Source organism: Oryzias latipes, chromosome 8 (assembly GCF_053564925.1).
Source record: "Oryzias latipes strain Hd-rR chromosome 8, Olatipes_Hd-rR_3.1".
NCBI lineage: Eukaryota > Metazoa > Chordata > Actinopteri > Beloniformes > Adrianichthyidae > Oryzias > Oryzias latipes.
In genome coordinates this window covers 11,743,832-11,770,492 of record NC_136244.1, presented here as the reverse complement: position 1 = coordinate 11,770,492, position 26,661 = coordinate 11,743,832, and the positions used below count along the sequence as shown (strand labels likewise).

General features: G+C 38.1%; 1 protein-coding gene across 1 annotated transcript in view; it reads right to left on the bottom strand.

Annotated features, from left to right (window-relative positions):
• The window catches only part of mgat5b (alpha-1,6-mannosylglycoprotein 6-beta-N-acetylglucosaminyltransferase B), a 91,884-nt gene that overhangs the window by 21,519 nt on the left and 43,704 nt on the right, over positions 1–26,661 (bottom strand). The window contains exons 9-15 of the mRNA XM_023957678.2: positions 10,637–10,768; positions 7,699–7,832; positions 6,776–6,906; positions 6,253–6,258; positions 2,525–2,680; positions 1,786–1,932; positions 1,574–1,690 (exon numbers count right to left, since the gene is read on the bottom strand). Coding sequence (XP_023813446.1) covers positions 1,574–1,690; positions 1,786–1,932; positions 2,525–2,680; positions 6,253–6,258; positions 6,776–6,906; positions 7,699–7,832; positions 10,637–10,768 — 823 coding nt within the window. The remainder of the gene's footprint in view (positions 1–1,573; positions 1,691–1,785; positions 1,933–2,524; positions 2,681–6,252; positions 6,259–6,775; positions 6,907–7,698; positions 7,833–10,636; positions 10,769–26,661) is intronic.

Sequence of the window (26,661 nt, the reverse complement as noted above, 5' to 3'; positions counted from 1 at the left end):
AACTCTTCTAAGGTGGCTAATGTGTAGCATGTTACAAACAAGTTCAAGAATTACTGTAAACGTAATTAATAAATTCTGACTGATGAACTTATCTCTGACTCTGATGGTGCGCCTTGTAATCCAGTGTGTGCCATAGTGCGGTGAATACATAATGCTAATATTTAACCTTTAGAAAAGTGTACAAACAATGAGGCTGGGTTGATAAAATCGATTATTGATCTGAATCTATCAAACTTAAATAATCAATAATCAACTATAAAAGTAGAGATCAATCTTTAATGCCTTTCCCTTTTTCGGTGACCTAATGCAAAACGGCAGTAAAGCCAAAGTCGGCTAGTTCAATGCTAACATATAATGGAATCACCCACAGGACCCCAAATGCCAACGGTCAGTCGACCTTAACTTACAATGCTGGCTAAATATAAATATCTTCAAAACATATATAGATTATTGGTGTATTTCTTTACAAATATGTCTAAATGTGTAATCGTGTAAATTCAAAATTGAATTGAATCGTATCGAGTGGACTGTAAGAATGGAAAAAACAATCTGATAGCTTGCTTAACTCTAATTAATTGTGTGACAAAAAAGCAGGTGTCAAAGTCAAAGGCGCCTTAACATGTAAATGCTGAACTGAAAGTGACCACCCACAGTCATCAGCTCAGTGTTGCACCCAAGGAGCAGAAGGGAACAGATTGTCTGTCTCTGTCCAACTGTGGCAAAAGCAGCCCAACAGCACATCTAAGAGGTATGTTGTCTACACAAAACCCAAACGAAACAAAGTTGCCAGTTGCCAGGCAACTGAGACTGCAGGAACTTGCAGCTTCCAACCAACACATAGTGCGACACAGACCCCTTGGGAAAAAAAAAAAAAAGATTTGGGCTTTTACAAAACAAACCAGACGCGATGTCATAATTATAGTGACTTTTAAAAGTGCTGATAAGTAGATTTTCTTGCAAGGGAAAGCAATCTTAACCAAGACCAAAAAGATTGACCAGTACAATATCTAGTAATTGTTCTAGCTGTTAATGAGAAGAAATAAACACTTCATTTCTGCCCTCTTGTTTGTGTTTAAGAAGACTTTTTATGTCTTTATTCACTTTGTGAGCACTTTGAATGTGCTTTCCACAACTTCCAGAAAGAGGAATGCATGCATCGAGGCATTGAGGGAGGCTTGCCCGCTCCCCTGACAGATTGAGAACAAAGGGATTGATTAATACGATGTGTTGCAAACAATGCACGCTGCCTGCGGAGCTCGCCTGTGAAAAGCTGCTGTGCAAAACCAAGGTGTAGGTACAGTTTACCCACTGAGTCATTCAATATCTCAAGCAATTAGGAGTGTGGGGAGCAGAGAGGGAGCCAGCTAAGCATTCTGCTGTAATGTCAAAATGCTATGATTAAGAGCTCCATTACTGGCTGTGTTCTTCCAAGTGGGTCAAACCAGACAAGTGTGAGATTTGCACGTTATGCTCCATCCATGTCAATATGCAGCACTTTGGCAGACCTTTATAAGACAAGACTGCTCTTTTGTTTAGTGGTAATTCAGATGGAAAGCTCAAAGTATTTACATACATTGATCTTCATGATGTCATGGATGGCTGCATCAAACTCTGCCGAGTTATTGAAGTCGATGGTGATGACGTGTGGCTTGCCAATGTATTGCTCTGCATACGGATGCTGGGAGGAAACCTGGGAAAATACAAATGGAAACAGAATGAAGGCTTAAATCAAGATTCTTTTTTGTGTTTTGTGGGTTTTTTATCAATCCTGTGGGGAGCCTTTACCTTCCTGGAAGTGGGCTTCCCTCTAAAGAATTCGTTATTGAGCGAGCTGCGGGCCGGCTTGAACTTGGGCTGCAGAAAAATGCAGCCGTTCGCGATTGCCTCCAACGGGGCGGGACCTTCATAGGGGAAGCCAAATCCGATGAATACCTTTGAGGAAAATAAAAAAAAATCTAAATGCGAGTCATAGCTTTTCAGCTCCACCATCACTATCAAATATATTTGTCTATATAGGAGTGTGAGGACTTCTCAAGCTGAGGAAAGTCAGCTTGAACATGTATTTAGCTCATGGTGTTCACACTGGACAAGCGGGGAGGGGCTTCGTCTTCTTGTTTTTCTACAGTTTACTGGCGCGTGTCCGCCACCCACAGTTTGAAAAGTCTTGGTGCAAAATTCACAGTGGTTCAAATATGGTGAATCTTGCTCCAGGCTTTATTTTTTTACAGCTCTATAACGATATATGACAGACTTGATGTCATTTAATTCCAGCCCGACACTAACCACAATCATTAATTTCTCCTCCCTGATCAATTTTTAAACGGTTGGCATTTCCGTGAATTAAAAAGGATGCCATCCCTTCATCACAACAAAATCCAAGTCCCTGATTGGCCAGAGCTGGTTTAACTTTCAACCTGTGGTAAATGGACATGTGTATAGTACCTAGAGTCATAGAAACTTGTATCTATGCCTGACCTCAAGAGTTGCAAGAGTTGTTTCTGAGGGCGGTTTGGACGTAGCTCACCTTCGCTTTTCGGAGGAGCTGCTGGAGCTCCTGCTGAGGCAGCAGCCCGTGGTTCTTCACAAATGCTGGCACCTCTGGGGGGCGCTGTGTCTCATAGTAAACTGTCCCGTGAATCTCCATGTAGCGATTCAGAACGGCAAGAAACTTTTCTTTATCCTTTGACACAAAAAGGAGAAGCAAATAACTTTATTTAAATGAACAAAAAGAAAAGACAAGTAAAGACAACACAAGAAACGATTTCTTAACTGTCTGCACACCTATTGGTTTGACTAGGCATGTCCAAAGTCTGGCACATGGGCCAAATATCCGTCCTGCGACCCCCGGCATTTTCTAAGAACTCTGTGTACGATGTCTTGACTGCGATTGGCTAAATGTCATTATAAGCCTGTGGCGACAACCAGTGTCTTTAAGAGTCTTAAGGGCTGTTACGTGTGTGGCCGTATTTGGTTTTTTTTTAGTTCTGTTTATTCTGTGTTTTGTGTATTATTTCTGTATCAGAGTGGGACTTCTGTGTTCTTGTGCATCTTAGTGTTTGTGTCTGAATATTTTCAGATGTGGTGGAAATGGATGTGGCCTCCCATTGGACAAGCTGATGGAGGCAGCCTTTAAAACCACCACTTGGACCTCCAGTCTGTGAGAAGGGAGCCTTGTAGCAACAGTCTCCACTGCAGCTTGGCCCTCTTCTCCATTTGTGTTTTTGTATTCTCCATTTTGTTTTGCTCTTCTCCATTTGTTTTAGTTTGTGTTGCACTTTGTTTTGTACTTCGTAGTTCTTCGTAGTTCTTTGTAGTTTGTGGTTTTTTGCCCACTCTGTTCAGTCTTTTGGTTTGTAGTTATATGTTAAGTAGAGCTGTAGGGCTGAACTGCCATTTTCTTTAGTATGTTTTCTCCTTTTGTTTGTTATTCTATGGAGGTTAGTGTTTGTCATTGATTTCCCTTTTCTTTCATTTACAGGTAAGACTACATGTTTCAGTTAGGTGAGGTTTTGTTTGTTACTTTGGCCTTGGTTCACCCTGTGTCAGGATTCAGTGGTTTGGTTTTCTTTGTCATGTTTTTGGTTTCCTTGTCAGTCATACCAGTTTCTGGTTCATGATCCACAGCTGTCTTCAGTTCAGTTAATAACCCTCAGCCTATTTAAGTGTCTTGGTTTCTGTTCATCCTTGTCAGGTCATCTGCTCTGTTTTGTCACAGTTTTGTTTCCCCTCATAGTTTTGTCATGTTTCAGTTTGCTAATTAAATGTTTTAGTTCCTGTCACCAAGCTTGGTCTCCTGCATTTGGGTCCTCCACCACCAGTTCGTGACACCCTGAAGCCTTTTTGCTTCACTTTTAGTTCTTGGTGGTTGTTTATTTGTAAATAAATTTGTTATATTTTATGGAGATATTCTTCTGGTGTTTTGTTAATTTTAAATTAGTAGCCAAAAAGTTACCTTTTTATGTTCTGCCCCCCATAGGTACCCCTAGACATGGAAGGGGGCGTAACAAGGGCCAAATTAGAACAGATCTATTTGTTCCTCTGATCAAAACCACAATGTTTTGTACTTCTGAATAAGATAACATTGTTATTTTACTGTTCACACTATTTAAATTTAGAAGTTTACATTGACCATTTGAATGTGAATAATATGTAACATTGGCTAAAGTTTATTTTTTTTGACAGACCTTTTCTTTTTGTTTGTGCTTTTAAAAATGAAAATTTTGGCAAAAGTTTTTAGATGTATTGTTTTAAACAATATTTGCATTTACCGGTAATTTTATGCGTTTAATGAAAGCAGGGTAAATGGTTGGCCCTAACACTTTTTTTTTTTTTTTACCTCACCACAACTGACCTTTTTGGCAAAAGGTTTGGACACCTCTGTTATAATTGTAGCTTTGTGTCCTGCATTTACCAACTACAGTGGGGAACAAACATCCCTTTAAAACAAAAACCTTGAATCTATCCAGTGATCATTCTAAAACCTATGTGCCCCCAATTTTAGATGCATCAAAACCCATATTTTTCTAATACTAGTGAAGGGGCTTTAATCTTTTTGCCAATATTGTTCTGGCTTTGGGGACCTGTTCCCCTTTTAGGAACCAATATGATTTTCGGCTGCTTAGATATATCTTTGTTTTGGAGGCTTTTTTTTGTGGTGCTTTAAGGACAGATTTAAAGTATGTCTCTTCCTGTGTTTTTATTTTTTTTTTTTTATTTTTTTTTTAAATCTGCAAGTTTTGCATAAACTGAAATGAAAACCTCAAGGGAAATTTCGTCAAACAATAAAAAATTGTTGCTTTACAGTCACACTTCAGGCCTGAATTCTGAAGGAGGAATTGTTTTTTTGTAGGAATCTTTTGGGTTTCCAATAAAAAAGTAAACAGTTTTTAAAACTTATAGTTTTAATTTATTGCACCTATGTATTTACATAATCTTCATCTATAAATATTTAGTAATGTGGGAAATTTTTTACCAATAGTGTGGCAAAAAAGGGGTTTGTAATGTTGATCTTGCACTTGAACTGTACATGTGCCGAAATGTTTCTTTTTTTTGCTCTTTTTTTGTTTTAGATTTGTATTATATTGATTTATTTATCGTGAAAAATAACTTTTGCTGCAGTGTGGCACCTGTCTGGACTGATCACACGGCATAAATGGTTTTCTCAGTAGCATCCAGACACACACTGATAACCTCACTTCCATTCGGAAAGAGGGAAAAAAAATCCTCAAAGGTGTTAAAAATGAAATTGAAGCCAGCAGAAAAAGATGTAATGAGTTGATACTATCTTCAGCACAAATACTGTCAGCAGAACTTATGGAATTTTAATGCAACATACAGAAATATTGATGCATATCCTCTGCAGCAGTTTAAACTATTATATGTATTATTTTGCAGTGATTTTTTTGCGATAATGTCATAAAAGAACATATAAAACACCTCTTTCAGTCATAAATCATGTGTGCTCTCCATATTATAATGATAATGAAACCCTTTCAATTCAATTTTCTGAAACCTGATGGCTCGCCTTGAAAGAATCTTATTGTGCTTCTTAAATATAGCAGGAGAAAGATAAACCGTCAAAAAAATCTCTTTCGGAGCTTAAAAAATAACTCAAAATCAGGAAACAACCCAAAACGCAGTCGAGGATTTTCAAAAGACATTTTAAAATGATTATGGAATTGTCACAGCACCTACGGCTCGGCGGCCATTTTGTCGCAAAACATGAAATTTGTAAGAGCAATCTTCACAAAATTTCATACACACATCGTCAGCTTAAGTCTACAACCACCTTCAACTTTTTGTTGACCTTTACCCTTAGGAAGAGGCCACCATCTTGGATAAAAATAAAAGAAACTAGTAGTAGCCAACTTTTCACAAATGTAAACTATTTTTAGGGATTTAAAATCACAGCCCCTTCACTCCTCAAGCATCATTGGGAAGCTATGTGGGATAACATGTTTTAACGGCATAGTTAACAAAAAAAGGGGACTGAGAGTGAGGGCCATGTAGTGGGGGGGTGTCAGAAGGGGGCCGCGAGGACGGAGTCGAGTAGTGCTTGCGGGCCATACAACACCACTTAATTCAGTTATCTTTTTACTTGCAAAATTTTACAGTCCTTGAATCAACTTTCAATAGATTTATGCTAACAAACATGAAGTTCATTTTGAGATGTATTGCAGAAATAAAGTCAATAAAAAACTAATGTTTGGCCTTTAGCTATTAGAGAATTGATGAGTGAGTATTTGTACTCACTTGCAGCTGTTGTGATCCATCAATGATGCATCAGGACATGAAAAATACAAAGCAGTACAAATTAAAAACAGCAAGCGGAGAAAAATGCAGAAAGTTTCTCTCCTGAGCTCAATATGGATTTACCATATCTACAGAGACCTTAACTAAAAGGCTTTTTCACGCCAATTTCTCACGTTCAGAAGTGTTACATCACAGCCAAGGCTGTTATGTAAAGGAGGTTACTCTATGGCAGAAGAAAGACAAATCTGCAGCCACATTGGAGCATTACAAACCTAGAAGGAGCACATACTTCAAAGTTACAGCAAGAGCCAAAGCCCTTGGCAGCACCTCACAGATTTTTTTTTACTTCAAATAATGCCAACTGTTCTTTCAGAAACCTAAAGGGAAAAAGTTTATGCAGGAATTTGCTAAATCCAACTTGTATAAAAATAAAGGAGTTTATTTTGTGATAGAAACTGCGCACTTGCAAGTAAAAGTCTGAAAATACAAAACCTGCAACAAATATGCTATCTATGTGACTTACCTTCCACATGCTGGCATCTTTGCCGTACACAACAGCCATGTTGTTGACCTTGTTCCTTTGAATATACAGTCTCTCAGTCTCATTCAACTCCTCTGCCACAAAACCCATAAAGGAGTTGTCTGGAGTATGGGCTGCCAAGGACACGGTTCGTTAGCAAAACAGAACTTTACATCTTTTTTAGGGGTGAAAATACACAACGGTCATGTTTTTTTTTTCTGTATTAATGGGCAAAATGCATGAAATTGAGTGTTAACTGTCAGTTAAAGACTCTTTTCATTTTTTTGCTTCTGAAAAAGCTCTAAGAGGACAAACTGCAGATGTGCGGTTCCAGGAAGCAAACTGAAGTAAAAATCTAACAAGGGAAATCTGCCACAACACAAATCTGTGAAGTGGTGAGAAGAAAAGAAACATTATTTTCAATCAGTTTCCAGAGCTGGGATGAAAGCTAAGATCTCTCTGTGACAGGTTGTGTGATAACACTATTTTGAAAACAAAAGGCTTGCCTATTCCTGTTGTAATAATTGCAGACTGATACCAAAGCCTAGGATTTCATCTTCCAGCAGCTTCACTGAATCTTTCAGTACTACGCGTGTGCTACTTGTGTTTTTAAAAATGTATTTCTATGTTGCCTTTAGGGTTTGGCTAAAGCTATAAAGCTGCAGGCATCTGTGCAGGTGCAGCTGTTCTGATGTCTCTCTGGTAGCCCCAAAGTTGGCCTGTAACAGCCTGAGGCGTCTGTCAGTTAACACAATCTGCCTGCATGTTTAGTCACTCAAACCAGTGTACAACCTGTCTTCACAAAGAAATCATTACTTTTTTTTTGTCTTTGCAAAGAATCTTCTGCAAAACAAAAGCAAAAAGTTAAACCGTTTCTGTACATGCTGAATCAGCAAAAAAAGAGTGCAAAATGAGACTCCACATACGGAACATGGTCATATACTGCTGCCCGTGAAGGTTCCAGTATCCCCAGTTTGTTCTGTAGCCGTGAAGTGTGGCGTACTCCTCGTGGTTGTAGGCCGGTTCAGTGCCGAAGGTGTCTATGACTCGGATGTGGCACCTTGATGAAGCAAGACCTTTTCAGTTAATATAATTGCACTGAGTGTTTTAGTTATAATTGAAATTAATTATTTCAAGACAAATGTCTAATGACAAATTATTGTAACCACAAAAGCATCCTTAATCTTGTCTATTTTTTAATAAAAATCTATTCTCAACATTTTTACAACATTCAGTAAACCATTACCAGTATTCCCATATGTGCTAATTTACATGCAGGGAAGTCAAAATAATCTTGGATGATTTATAAAAGCTATGTATCTGCAACCACAGGTGAAGCTGTCAAGAAAAGTGCTGGTATGTTCTGCGTGGCCAAAGAGGGCTGGTCAATCCGCTCAGGACTAATGGTTTTTAAAACCATCAGATAGTTCTGTTGCTGCCATGTTTTCAATAATTCCAAGGGATCAGGAGTTAAGACAAACAACTGTGAAGCTGCAGTGTGTCAGGTGGTCAGTGAAAGCAGCATTACTGTTTTTTTTCATGGTCAGAGAAATTGTGGCATCAGTATATGTTACTAGAGCGTTATTATAAAGTTGGAAATGTTAATCATTTACTACGAGTTTTACCATGGTCTGGGTGAATACTCGATTCTGATTGGCTGCTGGTTGTGCATTAAAAAGTGATAACCCACAGTGATAAACGCACACCTAAAAAATAAGTTGGTGAGGAGCTTTCATGTCTTTACATCTGTGATCTGTATCGCTTCCTTTTTTCATCTTTTTATTCTTGCTGGGTGTGTGTGCATAGCTGTTTATTGCCCGGGTCTTGTTCTAGCCATTAAGCTGGCTTCGCAGGACTTGCCTTACTTCTTGGAGGTATTTGGCTGTTGCAGCTTTCCTTGTTGCCCGTTCCAGGTTGCCATTTGCCTGAGATATTCCAAGATACTTGTTACTGTCTTCAATGTCTGTTATTGTTCCTTCTGGGAATGAGACTCCTTCTGTATGGACTACCTTGCTTCTATTTGTCAACATCTGACTGCATTTCTTGAGCCAGAATGACATCCCAATGTCAGTACTGTAGCTCCTGGTGGTGTTGATCACAGTCAATGCCGCACTGATAAGCGTATAGCTTGATGTCATCCATTTAGAGGAGGTGACTGATGTTGGCCCCATTTCTGAGTCGGTATCCATAGCCAGTCTTGTTGATTATTGGGCTGAGGGGGTTCAGATCTACGCAGAACAGCAGTGGGGACAAGGTCAAGGTCAGTGCAGCATTGACCTTGGTATATGCCACATTTGATGGACACTTGCGCAACTGGCTTGGATTGGCTTTAAGGGTGGTTTTCCAAAACTTTGTCGATTTTCCTATGAAGGCTTTTAGAGTCCTGTTGATGTTGTACAGCTCCAAGCATTCAGTGATCCACGTGTGTGCCATTGAGTCATGACTTTCTTTTAATCAATCCAGGCTGTGCACAGGTTGGTGTGTCGTGACCTGCAGTCTTGAGCAACTGTTCTGTCAACCAGATTTGGCTCCTCTGGAATCTCTACTAATGCCCTTCTTTGCATTGCTCTATTTATTTTGGTTGGAATGATGCCTGACATGCACTTCCATGTTGTGGAGAGACAGGTTATTGGCCGGTAGTTGGATGGGTCTGTACAATTTAAGGGATCCCTCTGGATAAGGATTATTTTCCCTTCCGTTAGCTATTCAGGGTGAGTGTCATCTTTTAGCTGCTGGTTCATTTGTGCTGCCAGGTGCTCATGGAGTGCAGTGAGTTTCTTAAGCCAGGATGCGTGTCTCATGTCAGAGCCTGGTGGTGTTCGATCGATGTTTGATTGGCTGTCCTGCGTGTCAATCAAGTGACATACTTCATGGTGAGGATGATTATTTACTGACAGATTTTTAAAAAACAGATTTTAATTATTGTGTTTATTCATCTCTGATAGTAGGTGATTTACCCACATGTCCTTCGACGTTAGGCCTGCACAATATACCGCAAATTTATCGTTATCGCAATATAAAGCTGTGCAATATGCAAATCGCAAAAGACAGTAAATTTGCAATAAATGGTTACCTTAGATGTGGCCAAACAATCTTATGGCAGCTTGAAGTGTTTAATGGATTGAAAGAATCCCTTTCTGCATTTGACCAATCAGATGGACCCCTTCACGTTGTTAACTAATCGGATGGCGCCCTATTATTTTGTATGTTTGCCTCCTATGTCAACAAGGGTCATTTGTAGTATAATTTTTAAGCAGTTGTAATGGAATGGGAATAATATTTTTGGTTGTTTTGCTAATTGTTTATATACCGCAAATTATTTTATTATCCCAATATTAATTACTAATATCGCATATCGCGAGTTTTCTTCATATCGTGCAGCCCTATTTGACGTAATGAGCTCCTATGCCCTACAATGTAAAAAAATGAATATCTAATTATTGCTACTATACTGTTTTTGTTTTGTTAGTCATTGGTATCATTGTTTTTAAGTTTTTTTTTAAGTGTACATTTGTGCAGACCCCATCAGCTGTGTGCAGATAAACTGGGTATTGATGTATTAAAAAGACAGAATAAAATGTAGGCAGATCAACAACCCTGAAGCAAACACCTAAGTCATTGATCTGGCTCCAAAAAAAAAGAAAGAAAAAGCCAAATTGGAAGAAGACATTTTTTGCTGATGCGCTGCAGGGTTAAGAGTCTGTACTGCTGCCAGCAAATAACCCCGTGCAGAAAGTCAATTACAGTTTTTTTTAAGCAGCACACAAAGGAACACAACAAGACCTCACAAACAGGGCTTGTGGAATAGAAAAAACTGCAGATTTAGGAAGGTGGGCAAAAGGAAAAATAAAAATTAGAACTGACTTGTGCTTCCTCAATGACAGACCCATGTGTTGCTTCATTTGCTGCAAGCCATGGTAATCGGTGTAGATGAGGTCAAAGGGCAAAGCTCCGGTGAGGGGGCAGCTACCTCGACCAGGGGGAACACCTAAAAACCTAAAAAAAAAGATATGTGGTCAAACATTACCATAAATAATGTATTTTCACAAATATAGGGCACACAGGATAAAAAGGCACTGTCAATGTACGGTCTATTTTCAAACTTATGTATGTATAAAATGCTCCAAACTATAAGTTGCAAAAGAGTCAGAGATAAGTCCTTCAGTCAGACTATTAACTGCGTTCACAGAAACTCTAGAACTTGTTTGTAACAAGCTACACGTTAGCCACATTAGAAGCGTTAGCCACGTTAGTATATTTAAAATACCTTTAACTCCGATTAATACTGCTGAAACAAACATTACTGTGACTATGCTAACTCCAAACTACGACGGAGTATTAGGGCCACCAAAGAAAAAAAAAAAATTAGAGCCACCAAAAAAAAAAAAAAGTAAAATTACGAGATTTTATCTCGTAAATTTAGGAGATAAAAACTCGTAAATTTAGGAGAAAAAAAGTCGTAATTTTAGGAGATTACAGTGGAAGTTAGCATGCAGAGCAGAAGGTGAACGCCGTGCAGCAGCAGAGCAGACCGACTAAACTTTGTTGAACAGGTGAGCTGAATGTTTATTGATAACGTTCCAAATGTCTGGAAGGTCATTTGTTTGATTTACGATTCATTAAAGTTTTATTTATTGATGGTTGGTTTGCAGGATCTCTGCAGCCCGATGAACTAGCCGTCGTCGGTGTCCCTGCAGCTGTTCGCTTAAATCCTTTCTCCACCAAAGACAAGACTCTACGTCTGTGTGACGCTTCCGTCACACAAAAGGAGGAGCACTTTTTTTTGGGCATTTTCAACGTTCCAAAGCTAATATAAAACACTATTTTCATTCCTCTTTATTGTTTTATGCTGAAACGGGACATTTCATCTGCAGGAGGGGGCGTTTGTAACACTGTTTACTTCCGCATTGGTGTTGGGATGACAGGTTCATGACGTAATGAGACAAATGAACTTCAGAAAATGTGAATGAAAAGGAGAATAAAGGCTGCAGCGATTGTCTACACCCAAACGTGTCTCTGAGCTCCTTATTTTACATATTAAACTCCGCTTTACTGACACTGAACCCTGGAAAGACTGCTACACGGAAAATAATCTGATTTTGAGTCGCCAAAAGGTTCAGAATCTCTTTGTTTTAAACCTATAATAATCCGGAAATGAAGCTTCACAAAAGGCTCCACATACTTCATCTTCAAGCTAGGTTCCGATAAACGGACAACTTCAGTGTTTTTTCCTTAATCTACGACTTTTTTCTCGTAAATTTATGAGATTTTAAGTCGTAAATTTATGAGATAAAAAGTCGTAAATTTACGAGTTTTTATCTCCTAAATTTACGAGATAAAATCTCGTAATTTTACTTTTTTTTTTTTTTTGGTGGCTCTAATTTTTGTTTTTTTGGTGGCCCTAATACTCCGTCGTACCAAACCTTGTTAGAAATACGTTAAAAAAAAACACTGTCCAAAACCGCTACGCTAGCCGCATTAGGGTGTTCACCCAACCTTCTTTGCAACTCGAATAAAAAACAGACGGAAATTTTGACAGAGTGCTGTGTGCCTCTCAAATTCACTTCAACATCAGTAAACATAACCAGAAATAATCCATATAAGGCGCTCCAGATTATGAGGCGCACCATTTAAAAAAAAAAAAGTAATGTCTTATTGTGCCTTAAAATGTAGAAAACACAATAAGAGATTGTTTTCACATAAGAACCAAAATAGTACTCCTAAAATCAAAGTATGGCGATGAAAACATGTTAATTTTTGCAAAACAAAGTTAAACTTAGTTCTCATGAAACATGAATGACTTTTCTATATTTAGGAGGAAAGAACGAACACAAAGGAAGAAATAATTCACACAGTAAAGCAGGATGGAGCTCTCGAAGGAGCAGCAGTCATTCAAGCATAGAACCAAAAACTACAATGGGAAGTTTCTCAATTCTCTTGCATGCCATCACAAAAATACTCAAGGACTGCTCATGCAGCACTTCTATTTACTTTCCTATAATTGCAGTAAGATGAACCCTTCTTCCAAATCATCCAGTGTGAGGGCAATTGCAGCTTTTCTAGAAGAACAGCGCAATCCGAAAACATTTTCCTCAAATTTTTCAAAAGAGCTCCTTCCGGATGCACTTTTCTTTGGAAGTTTCCAAGAGTTTACTTCAAAAGTTAATGAAACAGGACAAAGTTCTAATCAGAATGACTTTTTTTTTGCATAATTTAGCATAAAAATGAAAACTAAAAATTATAGTATGCTTATAAAGAAAAAATAGTTTATGGATTTAAAAGGAGACACAAAACCATGAAGTAAAGTATAAATTAAATGAAGTGAATAGACAGTGTTTTTATAGGAGAGCTCTGTATCTTTAACTTTTAACAGAAACAATTTAAAGACCTTTACAGAGACACAAAAAAGTACTGATGACACTAAAACAATGGTAATAGAGTCAGAAAAAAGATGAAAAACAAAAGATGAAAAGGCCAGATCAGAGCGGACAATGCAGTATATCTAAAAAAGTTTGGGTTTAAATGTGGATAAACTCGGGGCACATTAGTCATTGGGAAGATGGCTCTATCTGAGCGGTAGCTTAATCCAGCATAACCGCAAATGGTTCTTATCGCAGCTGACACCTGCCTTGAAATATTCTGGGCTTGTTTGAAGCAGTTATGCACAATATTTTACTCTTAGAACATCTCCAGTAGTTTCACTTTAACCCTTTAACACCACGGACACCGAAATAAAACACGCTCTTTGATCTACCATTATTCTTTGACTGTTTACGCAATCAATATAAATCAGCTGATTCTCTCGCAGAGAAAAGTAGTTCTTCACAGTGACTTTTCAGAATTGGCTGAAAAATGTCAATTGTATAAGCATGTCGGCTTCTGGATCTGCTGGAATTATGCTAATTGCATAAATGGTTAAAGAGTCACAGTAATCAAACGAATGTCAAACAGACATTTGGACAGAAAGAAGTTTTAAACATGGTATTAAAGAGTTAAACAGATAACTTATAAACTAACTATGACTATTTGCAACTAAAACTATTTACTATTTCTAGATATTATTTGGCAACATTTGTTCTCCTCCCAGCCAGTCTGCTGAAAAACAGGCAGGTCTGCATGTGCGGGTCAGGGATTTCACAGGATTTCAGAGGGGCAGCGGCTCAACGTCGGAAAATGGCAGCAAAAACACATTTTTTCGTCCTTTACATAATATAGAAATTTTGTAACATTTAAAAATAAAACACTAATAAATAACCACACAGCTACCTGACCCGTGTAAGTGAAACAACTGTTATTTTTTATGTAAACAAATTATTGTCAACATGAGTTTATTCACTTTATAATATACTTGGAAGACATAAGAGCAATAAAATACTGGAGATAATCTATGTTGGCACAATGTGCTGCAGGCATAATCAACTTTTAATACAGATGGTAATATTTTAATCATAGAAATCCTACAACTTTTAGCCCCAAAATATTGGAATCATTATTAATATGTTATTCTCATACTGTAGCTGTGAGGATTCTGTGGTTAAGTTTGGTTTTTCAGTGGTGTCAATCACTCCAGATTCATGTTAATCATCTACATGTGTCTTCATTTCTGTGAATTATGTGTAGTTTTCAGTTCTACATTGTCAGGTCATCTACTTTATCTCCGTTTTGTTTTTCCACAGTTATTGTCCTGTTTAAGTTTATTTACTAAATCTTTCCATTTTTGCCTCAAGCCCAGTTTCCTGCACCTCCAGTTCCTCACAGCTGCACCCAATGTGACTCCTGTTCTAAATGTGGATTTACAGCCAGATAAACTCTCTTCTGCATCTTATCCTTTATCACAGGCTTTTGTTGTGATTGGAAGGATTTTAACACAAACGATTCTGAAACAGAATAATGCAGAATTTATAGAAGGCAAATCTAATCAGAAAATATTAACAGATTAATTTATCGCAGTGTCAAACCTGTAGTGAGAAAGCTATGAACCAGCTATAAATGTAGTCAATTTATTTTAAAATTTCACCCGATGTTTTATTTTGAACTTAGTACCAAACCTCCTGTCCCAGGATGATCTACGTTGTTTTGACTAGATGCACCTTGCTCAGACGTCTGGCTAAAGTAGAAATGCACTCTGTGAGCCATGAGCCTGATTATAACCATATTTGAGATAGTTGAAACAGTGGATGGCAACTATTTAGACCCGAACTCATAGGTTCAAGATGCTTCACTGTCACGTCTCTTTAGGTCTCTGTGGAGCAGCAGTTTATCTTGTTATCTTTCTCTCTCTGGCAGCCCTGAGTCTGAGTGGAACCGTAAAGCAGCTCAGAACCCCTGTATTTGAAGAAAATGGCTATGAATAAAATACCGGCGGGATTTTGTAGCAACGATTTTTTGCCATGTATCTCTAACAGGAATTTAGTTATATTAATACTTTTTTTTTATTGCGAGGCAAAAAGGGCAGGTCCTTAAGCACCCCATAGGGCCCTATGAGTGCACTTTCCTGATACCAGTGAAGGTAGAATTGTTTTTATGCTTTTGATTTAGACAATAAAGGTCTGATCTTCCTCTTGTCTTGATGTGGTCACCAAATCTCACCTCTTACACAATCATAACTTTTTAATTACTATAATACATTTTTTTATCTACCCCATACTTCTAGATTATCATTAACCTCATCCTTTCCATTTTCACATTTAATTTAATGTCTGACTGTAAGAAATCTGACTGAATCCAGGCTTCCAACCAATGAAGCCACTAGAATAAATGCTCAAACGTTTCAAGAAAGATTTTAAGTCCAGATATCATGATTTTACTTTAAGACAAGGTTACCTGGAAAAGTAAGAACCCTCAAAGACATATCTAGTTTAGTTTTCTTTTTTTAATAAACTTTGTTAACAAATATTGCACATACAAACTAGCTTAGTCTCTTTAACCAGTTGAAGAAATCAACCTAATCACCCACAAGCAACCTGAAGAACAATGTCATCTGCAAATGTGATCTGTGAATGAGGAGGGAGCCCTTATAAAAGGAATAGCAGGAATCCTAGGATTCCACCATGTTAGCTCATACACTGGATCAGGTTTTGTGCGTGATTGAAACAATTTCTGACCAATCAGCATCAACCTTCATGTCCATGTCTGATTGGCTGGCTTTCATGGAACATTTAGAATGTAGTGTCTTGTTCTGTTTCATTGGCAGAAGAGAGAGAATTTCTCTCGAGTGACAGTTGTAGTGTCAGTCTAGTGATGAGAGTAAAACTGTCATGTTTGCACTTTTTTTTTTAGTTTTAAGTGCATTATTCTGTTTCAAGTGCAAAATAATTTTTTGAGCAAACACATTTTTTTTTTTTTTTACTTTACGTTCAAAACAGTGAGTGTTGTGCTTGGAACTATGGCGCAAAAATCACCCCATGCTCCTACAGTCCAAAAACATGCTTCATGGTTAACTGGTGACTCTTAGGTGTAAATGTGAGTGTGTGGCGTACTGCTGGGATAGGCTCCTGCAAGGGATTAAGTAGGTTTGGAAGACAAATGGATGTTTCTGAGAAATATGTGATACCAGGGAATTAAAAAAAAAAGCTTGCAGTTACGTAAGAAAGTTCAAACAATAATGACAGACGTTGACTACATTACATTCACAACAGACCAGAACAGTGAGTTACTTGAAATCTGTGAGGACAGAGTAACAGTGCCACGTCTGCCACACCTCGTGCACTTTACTGAGGTGAAATATTACAAAGAATGAATAAAAGAACACTTCCAAGGAATTTAAAAAAGACATAAATGCTGATGAGGCTAGAGAAGGTTACAAAAACATTTCTACCGAGCCCAGACTCTTTCGATTCACTGTCTGTGAGAGAACCAAAGCAGGAAATTAAACATTGTTATTACTGGCCCCTCTTAGGAGTTCTCAAGAAAGATTGCATAAAAAAAAGCTTTGGGTTCTATAGTCTGCAGTCTTTGATGAGATAAATGGCTTTCTCTCAAACACTGTTAATAGATATACTATTCTTTTAAATTCTGAGCATGATCAGATGAGAAGAAGAAGCCTAAAAAAGCACAACTGTCATTTATAAGTGATGTCTAAGACCCACTTTGAATAAAACTATGTTTTTATTGTTTATAACATGTTTTTGTGTGTATGTGTGTGTGTGTGTGTGGGGGGGGGGGGTCTGACGATGGAGAACATACGTAATGAAAATTGAGCTTAAAATTGCATTTTTTTTTTAATCAACTTGTCCTGTCCAACAACTGGGCAAACAGATGAAAGCTGAAGGCCTCTTGTGTTGGACATATTTTACTTTAACAACAGGGGTTATGAATCTTCTGACAATCCAGAGGTATGTCTGAATAAACCCCTTTTGTAATATGAGGCCAAACTTTATTCATTTTAATCAAAATCTTTTGTGTTGGACCGGACGGAAAAGGAAAGGAGGGAATAAGAGAGAGGGATGTTAGAGAGGGGGGATAAGAGGGTGATTATAGAAGGGGGGGGGGGGTAAAACCATGATAAAGCAACACTTTGCTGGATGTTTATCATTACGGTCAGGTTCAGATGTAATACAAATCTAGAAGGGGCGGGGCCTGTCCACACACTCAAATGTTACAAACATAGCTTAAAATTGCATTTCTGAACATTCTTTCGTAAAATCAGTCTGGATAAGGATCAAATGAAAAAATGTTGTTTAAAAAAGATCATATTTTTTACATACACGATTAGATCCATGTACGTTTTCGTGTTCCTCGTCTGAGCTGGCATCTGGCTCAAAACTGTACGTCTGGATACCTATAATATTGCTCGCCACTTTTGTTGCACAGCTAATGTTTGGATGTGGGTGTGAGGGGCTGTAACCTAGTGGGAGGGAGTGCAAACAGATCGGTTATGGGTGATAGGAAGTGGGGGCAGGGTTGCTCTATGCCAACAGTCCCGCCCACAACTCAAAGGCGAATTTCTAATGAACTACTGCTGCGCTGCAGAAAACAACACAGGTTTTTATTTAACTTTAGCTTAAAACAGCATAACCATAATAATAAAAAAAAAACTACTAGGAATGCTTTTAAAACAGATCAATAGATGATTGGAGTGGAACTTAAAAAGAAAAAGAAATATGAGAAAGTACTGAAAAGATACATTCAAGGTTTGTTGAAAGTATTTTTGGTGTTTTCAAACCATGATCTTTTTGTGAGTGCCTTACAGTTCACAACCTTACAGTTTTTCACTTACCACAGCCAAACATCCATGCAAACACACACAATAATAAAGGACTATCGATCTTCCGTTGGTTGGTGAACATGTCTAGGCTGAGCTGCAGCCCTTTGGAAACCATTACGCTGTCTGCTTTCCTATTAGCAGCTGGAATAATGAGCAAGAGTGTGAAAGGCAACGGGGCTTCAAGCACTAGTTTCATCAGTCAAAGAGTACACCCCCTGGGAATTCAGTGCTTCCTCCAAACAACAGAGATTTTTTTCCATAACATCCACCGTTTTCTATACAAAGCAGTCCACCTGAACTCATTAAAACTCTGTTAGTAAAGATCTTAAAATCTCTTTCAATATGAAAAATGTTAAAGCCCATTTTAAAGGAAAAAGAAATGCGAATAACTAATCATCAATATGCTGTGTACAAAAGGCAATAGAAAATCCCATATTCAACTCACGAGTGTATTAGCATAAATCATGCTGGCTAAATGTCTCACAGCTAGCCTCTCAGGTATTCATTAAAGAAAGGTAAACAATTACCACTGAATACAATTAAGAGTATAATACAATCATTAGAGAAGAAGCTGTGATGCTGGGGTGTGACAAAAGCACCATCCCTTCACAGTATGACATGCTCTATTTTTCTTTTTTTAAAAAGAAGAAGGTGATTGGAATGCAAAAGTTGCAGGTGGAAGGTAAAAAAAATGGCTTGGTTATTAAAGTCATTCTACGAAAATGTGACAATTTGTGTCCCTCTCTTACTAAGCTGTATTTAATATAATTGGTCATCAAGGTTTATTTTCAAACAGCTTAATATATACAATGAAATGAAAAATTTTAATACTTCTTTTCAAAAATAATGAAATTATTTGTTTTAATTAGAAATAATATTTGTTTTCCAACATACACAATCAATTTTGTCATGTCCCTCATGACCTAAATTAAAGTTTACATTCCAAACTACTATTATAAAAAGTCAATGATTTTTACATGAATCTAAAGTTTTATTGTTACTCTTTTGATAGCAATGCTTTTTATGTTTAATATTACTATAAGTTGTTATTTAAAGTAGTTTTAGTTTTGTCCCCGAGTAACGCCTCATCCCCGTAACACCACGTTTCAGGCTGCAAACATTAAGATATAAAACATTTTTTGTGAAGAACCATCAACAATTGGAACACAATCATGAAGTGGAATGAAATTTATTGGATATTTCAAACTTTATCAAATAAAGAACCGAAATAGCTGAAATGTATAGCTAAACTACAAGATGTTACGGTGGGGGTTGGGGGAAGCACCCAAGCACAGAGAGGAGGAGGCAGGAGTTCCAGGCGAACAAGGATTTTAACTTAAACAATCTAAAAACCAAAAACCACTGCAATGCAGGAAAAGTATAACTAAGAAACTCGAAACAGGGGAAACAGCTAACTTCACAAAACAGAGGAACAGCATAATTTGGACCAGTATAGGAGAAAGGGAAAGACAAGGCTTAAATACACATAGATAAGACGAGACACAGGTGAACACAATCAGGACGGATGGGGACCAAAAGTAAAACCACCATGTTCAAAAATCACCATATTCAAAAGTAAAAAGGAAATTTACTTCAACCACAACTAGAAATAAGGAAAATTTATAAAAACAAAATAATGCCTGAGATGGGAAAATATTATTTTTTTAAACTTAAACACATTCCCAATAACTTAGAACATATTAAAAAAGGAAATATTTTGGTAAAAAATGACAATCATGTCCAAATGGACACATTTTCATGGAATGAATGTTAATTAACATCCTGCTGTGTAAATCTAGATTGGTTTTACTTTAAAAAAAATAAGAAATATGTCCATACATCTTACTTCCTCAAAATTCTCTCATTTGTATATTTTTTTTCTGGTATACTTTCACATTCTTGATATTAAAGGTTTTTTCAGATGTTTTAACAGCAGATGCAACAAAAACTGTTGTCAACACTGTGACACTTTTCAGAGGGTAACTCCACAGCAAATAAAAAGGAAAGATGTTGGAAATAAAAGAAACACTACAAACAGCTAAAAATAAAAATAAAATGCTGCAAATGAAAAAAACACTTCACGTTCTTCCAAATAACTCTAAAAATAATAATAATACATTTTATTTCAAACACCTTTCAGGTCACCCAAGATCACTGTACAAGGTTAAAAAATAAAAGTAAAAAAAACCCAGAATAAAATATCAATAAGAATTTAACAGAGTAAAACATGAATAAACATAGAGATAAAACATCAATAAGACATAATAAAACAGGATAGAAAAAACAGGATAAAAAACAGAAAATAAAACTGGATAGAAAAACAGACAAAATGAAGTTGACTATTGTTACAAAAGCCTTAAATCATTGTTAGTATGATCATTAATGAAACAAACAACAACAACCACAGTAAACAACTGAAGTATTTAACGTACAGTTGTTTCCACTCTGGTGTATTTTTGTTCAAGTTCCTCAGTACCTGTTAGTTGTGTTTGCCTGGGGTAGACACTGCTCTGGGTGGGTCTGTGAGGTGGTGCATGGAACTGCGTTTTGCTGCATATTGGAGTAACGCTACAGAACCCCATTCTCCACTCGATGAGAGGTGGCGCTAACAATAACCCGGCATCTTTCAGGTTATATTCAAATAGGCCTAAATGGCCTAACCATACGACACATAAAAACATACACACAGTGACTTTGTCCACTAACATCTTCACTTACGTTCTCGTTTGTTTTCCAATTTATACTCCTGTTGTTTTTTTCTCCTTCTCAAGGTGGTGTATGTGCAAAAACAATCCCAGATAATTCACTTCTGTTGTGACTTTTTTATTTGCAATCTTTTTTTTAGCAGCGTCTCTTTTTATTTTTAACATCATTTCTTTTAATTTGCTGTTTCTTCATTGCATTTCAGTAGTTCTCCTTTTAAATTGCTGTCAATCAAACTGTCGCAAAGATGCTCGATTTGAATTAATGAGCTGTTGTGATGTCACAACGACCCAGTACCGCATGCATATTGCACAAACTCACTGATCTGCCCCGTCCAGCGTGCACAAGCTCAGGTGAGAGAGAAGAGAAGACGGCACATTCCTGCATTGCCCGCGTATATTTAAAATTAAACTGTAAGTTAAAGTCCTAAATGTGCTTTCCACATTTGTGTTCTCTCTCTGACGGAGCTTGAAGGTTTGCTGTCCCGCGTTAAGCAGAGAGGGTAAAAATAAAAACAAGCAGAAAATCAGGGGACCTTTTTTATTATTGCCTCAATGAAAATAAGAAAAATATCATGATATTCATGAGGTCTGAGCAGGCTCGTTCTTCATTCCGCTATGGGTCTGGCCACCAGCTCTCTTCCCAGGAGCCGGCATAGTGATCGCTCCAGCTCCATCTGCCTTTTGACAGACTATCCAGGGTAAACCTGCCTTCACCCAACAGTAGCCAGGACAGGTACTGTTAGGAGTTTTGGTTCAGATGGTTCAGACGGGTACCAAATCGCACCGCACTGCTGCCAGACCTTTGCCCTGCATCCATCGCTCAAATCGCACCGCTCAACCTCAGAATGCGTCTTTACCATTGACTTAACATCGAAACTGGCCGCAATCCTAATCTTAACCTGTCCTCAGACTACATGCCGCCAAGAAAGAAGTTAAGCACTGGCTGTACGTATTTGGAAAATTATGTGGGAGTTGTCACTTTATTTCTGGCATTTGATTTTATTAGCTGTGCAAATGAATTGAACCATTTTCACCAATTCTGAGAATGTCAGTCGGTGTCAACTGTGATCCCCTTGTGTCAAGCTCTTCACTCATGCAAGAAACAGCTTGCAGAAAGGGGGATCGAGGGCGGAGCTACTTCAGATAGACATGAATTATGGGTTTTTAAGATATTTAGGTTGTGGGATTTAGTTAAAAACATCATAATAATTTAAAAAACCCACTGGGAATGTTTTTTTTAATTTGTCATAAGGGGTCCAGTATGAATCATCAGATCTTACTTTTATTTTGTCAGTTCTGATTATATTATTTGATTAAATGTCATCTTTTGCTTTTGTTTTTCTTTTCTTTCCTACTAGTTAGTAACACGTTCTTGCAGTTTCATCTTACCTCTTTGGTATTTTGCATGATGTCAACACAATTTTCCCCTTGGTTATTGCGTCTTCTGTTTGTTGTTCAAGGAAGCCTTGTCAGTGTTCCATGGACCCCCTTTCCAAGTATGTTTATTTTATTCCTTGTATTTAGCTTTAGCTTTATCAGAGTAGTTATGACCAGAGAAAGGCGCAAAACCTGCTGAGCATCTGAATAAGGTGATCCTTTGAAGCAGTGGTCCCCAACCTTTGCTTGGTACCAGGCCACAGACAAAAAATGTATACTGTAAAAAAAAAGATTTCTATTTTGTTATTTTCTGATTCTGTATAAAGTTGTATTTTGGATACACCGGATGCTGTCAACCACACCCATCTATGACTTACTCTTGAAGCATGTTGTCGTTCACCTCTTCACATGCCCACTTTAATGCTACATCACATATGTGACTGTCAACGGCGATGGGGAGGCATCTGCAGAATCTTCAAGATCAGCTGGTGCTACCCAACTTTTTGAAAATCATTGGCGTGGTCATGAATACAGACGGTGGCAGTCAGGTGACAGTCAGTCAGGCGGGGATGGAATCGGGCAACAGCTGGACGGCCACAGGGGGATGGCGGCTGGATTGCTGGCTGGCAGTAACTCTGTCTACACAATTTGTAAATGTGCAGATGGTGGCCATCCATAACAAGTGCCACCGGCCGCCAGTCGCCCGGTAGCCCAGGGATATATAAAAAACGGCCCATTCTGCACCACTGGTCATTCACAACTCAGATTTTAAGCACACATTAAAATCTTGTCAACATTTACAAATATTTAGACAACATGCCTTGCAAGAAACCCAGCAGAGGCAAAGCCCCAGTGCCCAAGACAACAAAGGTCCAAGCGATCCAACCACAGCAGGAGTCTTCATCGGATAAAGAGTATCAACACATCAACGCAATCTCCCCTTTTATATACAGGTACCATAGTGGCCGGGATCGCCAGATTGATGTCCATTCATCGAAGGGCCCCCGGCCCATGTCAACAGCCTTTGCTGAGTGCCTGAGCTGCTACCGTACAATTTCTAACAATCTGTGCCCTTGACTCGTTATTGTCAATGGTATTTATCTGTCACACCATGACCCTTGTGCTATCCTATGGGGTCAATATGACCATTGACGTGTTATCCCTACCAGACAAAGGTGGATAAAGGTGGAGAGGATTTCATGTAATCCATGGAAACTAGGGAAGATCAAAAATCACTGAAGAAAAGAGTTCAGTGCATTATCTTGTGGGGTCTAGATGACCTCACTCCCAATGTCAAAGTGCCTAGGATAGCACCAGGGTTAAGAGTTGGACATGGCTGAAGTTAGCCTCCACGTTGACATTCACGGGAACACCCACATGACATATTTATGGGTCCTACACAGGGGTGAAATTAGATTTTTCCTTAGGCCGGTACTATAACAAATTAAGTCAACATAATTTATTTTTTTTCCAGTAAATGCAGATTAGGGGAGTAACGAATAAGTAATATATCGATTTAACCAGATAGATCTAAGGCAATTTGTTAATCGAAAGGCAAGTTGTTAATCAATTTAAACTGACATATACCATTATAAAGTCGTTTCAAAATGACATAAATCCATTTTTATTGATATTGAAAAACACAATTTTGAGGTTCAGTAGGTATATTTTATTATAACGTAAAAACGACTAAGTGCATCACAGCCGATAACACACATGCTATGGCAGCAAAAAACGATCAAGCCATTATTTCTTGTTAACTTTTTTGTACAAAAATTTTATTTACACTTGATTATCTTGCAAGAAATACAAGGAATCTGGAAAACTTCACCCGCACTGTTCAGTACCCAGGTATTTGTCTCTGTTTGAAGTCTTAGGTCAGTAAACCAGATCGTTCTAAATGACCCAAAATCAAAATTGAATCGGATCATCAATCAGAACTTATGATATGAATCGACTGGTTACCTGTTAGGAAACTTAAGCACATGTAAATCATAATAAATCAAGATTTATTTGTCCTGAAAGATAATCTTAGCCTGAAATGAGTTTTCACGGTTAAAATCACCTTGTATGAAAAAAATTTTTTAAAGTTACCTTTATTGAATTTTTTTCAAATTAGAAACAACTTCTATAAATTAAAAACTGTGTTTCATTTAATCTTCATCATCTATAAAATCCCTACACAGTTTACATTTTTTAAAGTATATTTCATGTAGTAGCAATTTATTATGACTTTTTTTTTGAAAAACGTTAAAAAATTAAACGCCAACTTTGTCCCTGTTTGAACCGGTTTGCGAAAATACTGTCTGACATTAAACTGGTCTGGAATCACTGCTTTAAAGAATAAAATAGCTTTACTGCTCATCAACTTCTGTTATGTAACTTAGGTTGGTGAAATGAATCAGTCACTGCTGTACTAATCAAAAGGGTTGTTTATACCTATGCTTTAAATAAATACCTGCTCAGACGTTTTTGGGTCAAGCAATCTATTTATATTGTTGCAAAGCACGCGCAGCTGGAACCTTGCTACTGGCTCGACTAAACACACCAACTTTACCCCCCATAGACCATAATACCTGTAAAATGCAGGAGTTAGGCTTAATGACATGCTGCAGATTCATTCCGTGACTCTGAAATGTGAGTGTGCATCCTTTTACTTACCAGTGCTTCAGGTGCATTTTTCATGAGCAACATTTCGCACTTGGAGTTTAGGCTGGAATTATGGGCTGTGCTGGTTTTCATAGTGTAATGCTGACATGCATTAATATGAGAGCAGATGTATTACAGTGACGGAGAGCAGAAAGTGCGGCTGCTCCTCGCAGATCCACTGAAGCCGCTGCTGCTCAGAGGCTTAATTGGATATATGTAAATCCAGAGAAACTTTAAGAGAAGAGTAACAGGATTAGAATGAATTAGGGAGCCTGTTTTGAGCAACTGGGTGAAAACTGATGAAATGCCACATATTATCCTCATTATTCTTAAGCCTTCCGAGGTAAACACAAAAGATTAAATTTTATCTAATAATCTTTATGAAAAAAGGTTGAAAATCAATTAAATTCTTGCCCTTAGTACTATCTTTATAGTGTTTTTCCCACTAATGGCTATTTGTCTTTGAGCTTCAACTGTATGTGACAAACTACAAATTGCATTTTTTTTAAAGTAAAGAAAATGTCTCCAAACATTGACAAGGTCTTCCATTTCCCAGTCTAAGGTGCATAGTCTCGACTTAAATAACAATGGAATTTTAAACCTTTTCTTGAAAGAGTGCCAACCATATCTTCTCCTTAACCAATTTGGCTCAGTGTTGGTGAGTCAGAGAATGCTGGGTAGTTTCATTATAGTTTGGTTGCCAAATGAGAGTCAATTTGGACAGATTTGAGAGGAAAATGAGGACCTAATGTTCTGGCTCCTCGACAGTCATACCAAAGCAATTAGACATAAAACAGACATTATACATTGATGATGGTTCACTACAGCTTTCACATAACATGCCTGTGGGAGCTTTAGGGTCCTGCACAGTGTCTTAGCTGTTCCTAGCACCGCGCTTTTCTGGACTGAGATGAGGTCTTTCCAGGGATCTGCTGCAGCCACTCCTCCAGTTTCGGGGTTACTGCCCCGAGGGCTCCAATTACCACGGGCACTACTGTCATCTTCACTTTCCATGCCTTTTCCACTTCTTCTCCGAGTCCCTGGTATTTCTTCAGTTTCTTGTGTCATCATCACTTGGTACTGCCATATTCTTAATTCATTTTTCTTTAGTCACCACTAAAATGTCTGGTTGGTTTGCCATTTCCCATTTTGAAATTGGTGTTCCCAGTCCATATTGTGCATACATGTTTCTGTGTTTTATTCCAGCCACTTTGTTGTGGCGCTCCATGTATGGTTTCCCTGCCAGCATCTGAAGGCCTGTTCACACCGGGACGAATTTCGCCGGCGATTTTCGCCGACGTTTAACGCCTCGTGACTAAACAAAGGGCACCAACGAGAGTGTGCACACCGACGCGAAAAAACGCCACGCGTTAAAGCGTCAAAAAAAAAACGCCTCGGGTTCGTTTTTTTTTTTCGACGCGTCGCGTCGAAATCTACTCGACCAATGAGAATGGCGCTTTTGCTCACGTGTCTGGAGCTTCTGAAGTTACAGTAAAACACAACTTGGGGGCGCTCAAACACAAAACTGCCTTGCTGAGCACACATACCAGTGAAGAAGATAGACGCCAAGTAGCGTCTACACAGCCGCGAAGCAATAATGACGGACATTCTAAAATATCCCCGAACCAAGCACCAGTTGGAGCTACTGGTGCTTGAAATATTCATGTTTTCTTTGTTTGGTTCTGACAAGCGTGTAAATACTTGCTCTCTTCTTCTGAGTGAAAAGCGACTTTAAGAAGCGTAAAGTTGCGCAGCGCCACCTTGTGTACAGGAGTATTTCTGTTTTACATTAAGCGCCATCTAATGTCAGGGAATGAAATTGCATGTTCACTCCACTCATCGTCAGCGAAAATCGCCTGGGTGTGAACACAAAAAACGTGGCGAAAAACGCTGGCGAATAACGCCTGGCGAATATTCGTCCCGGTGTGTACGGGCCTTTACACCCTGCAGTT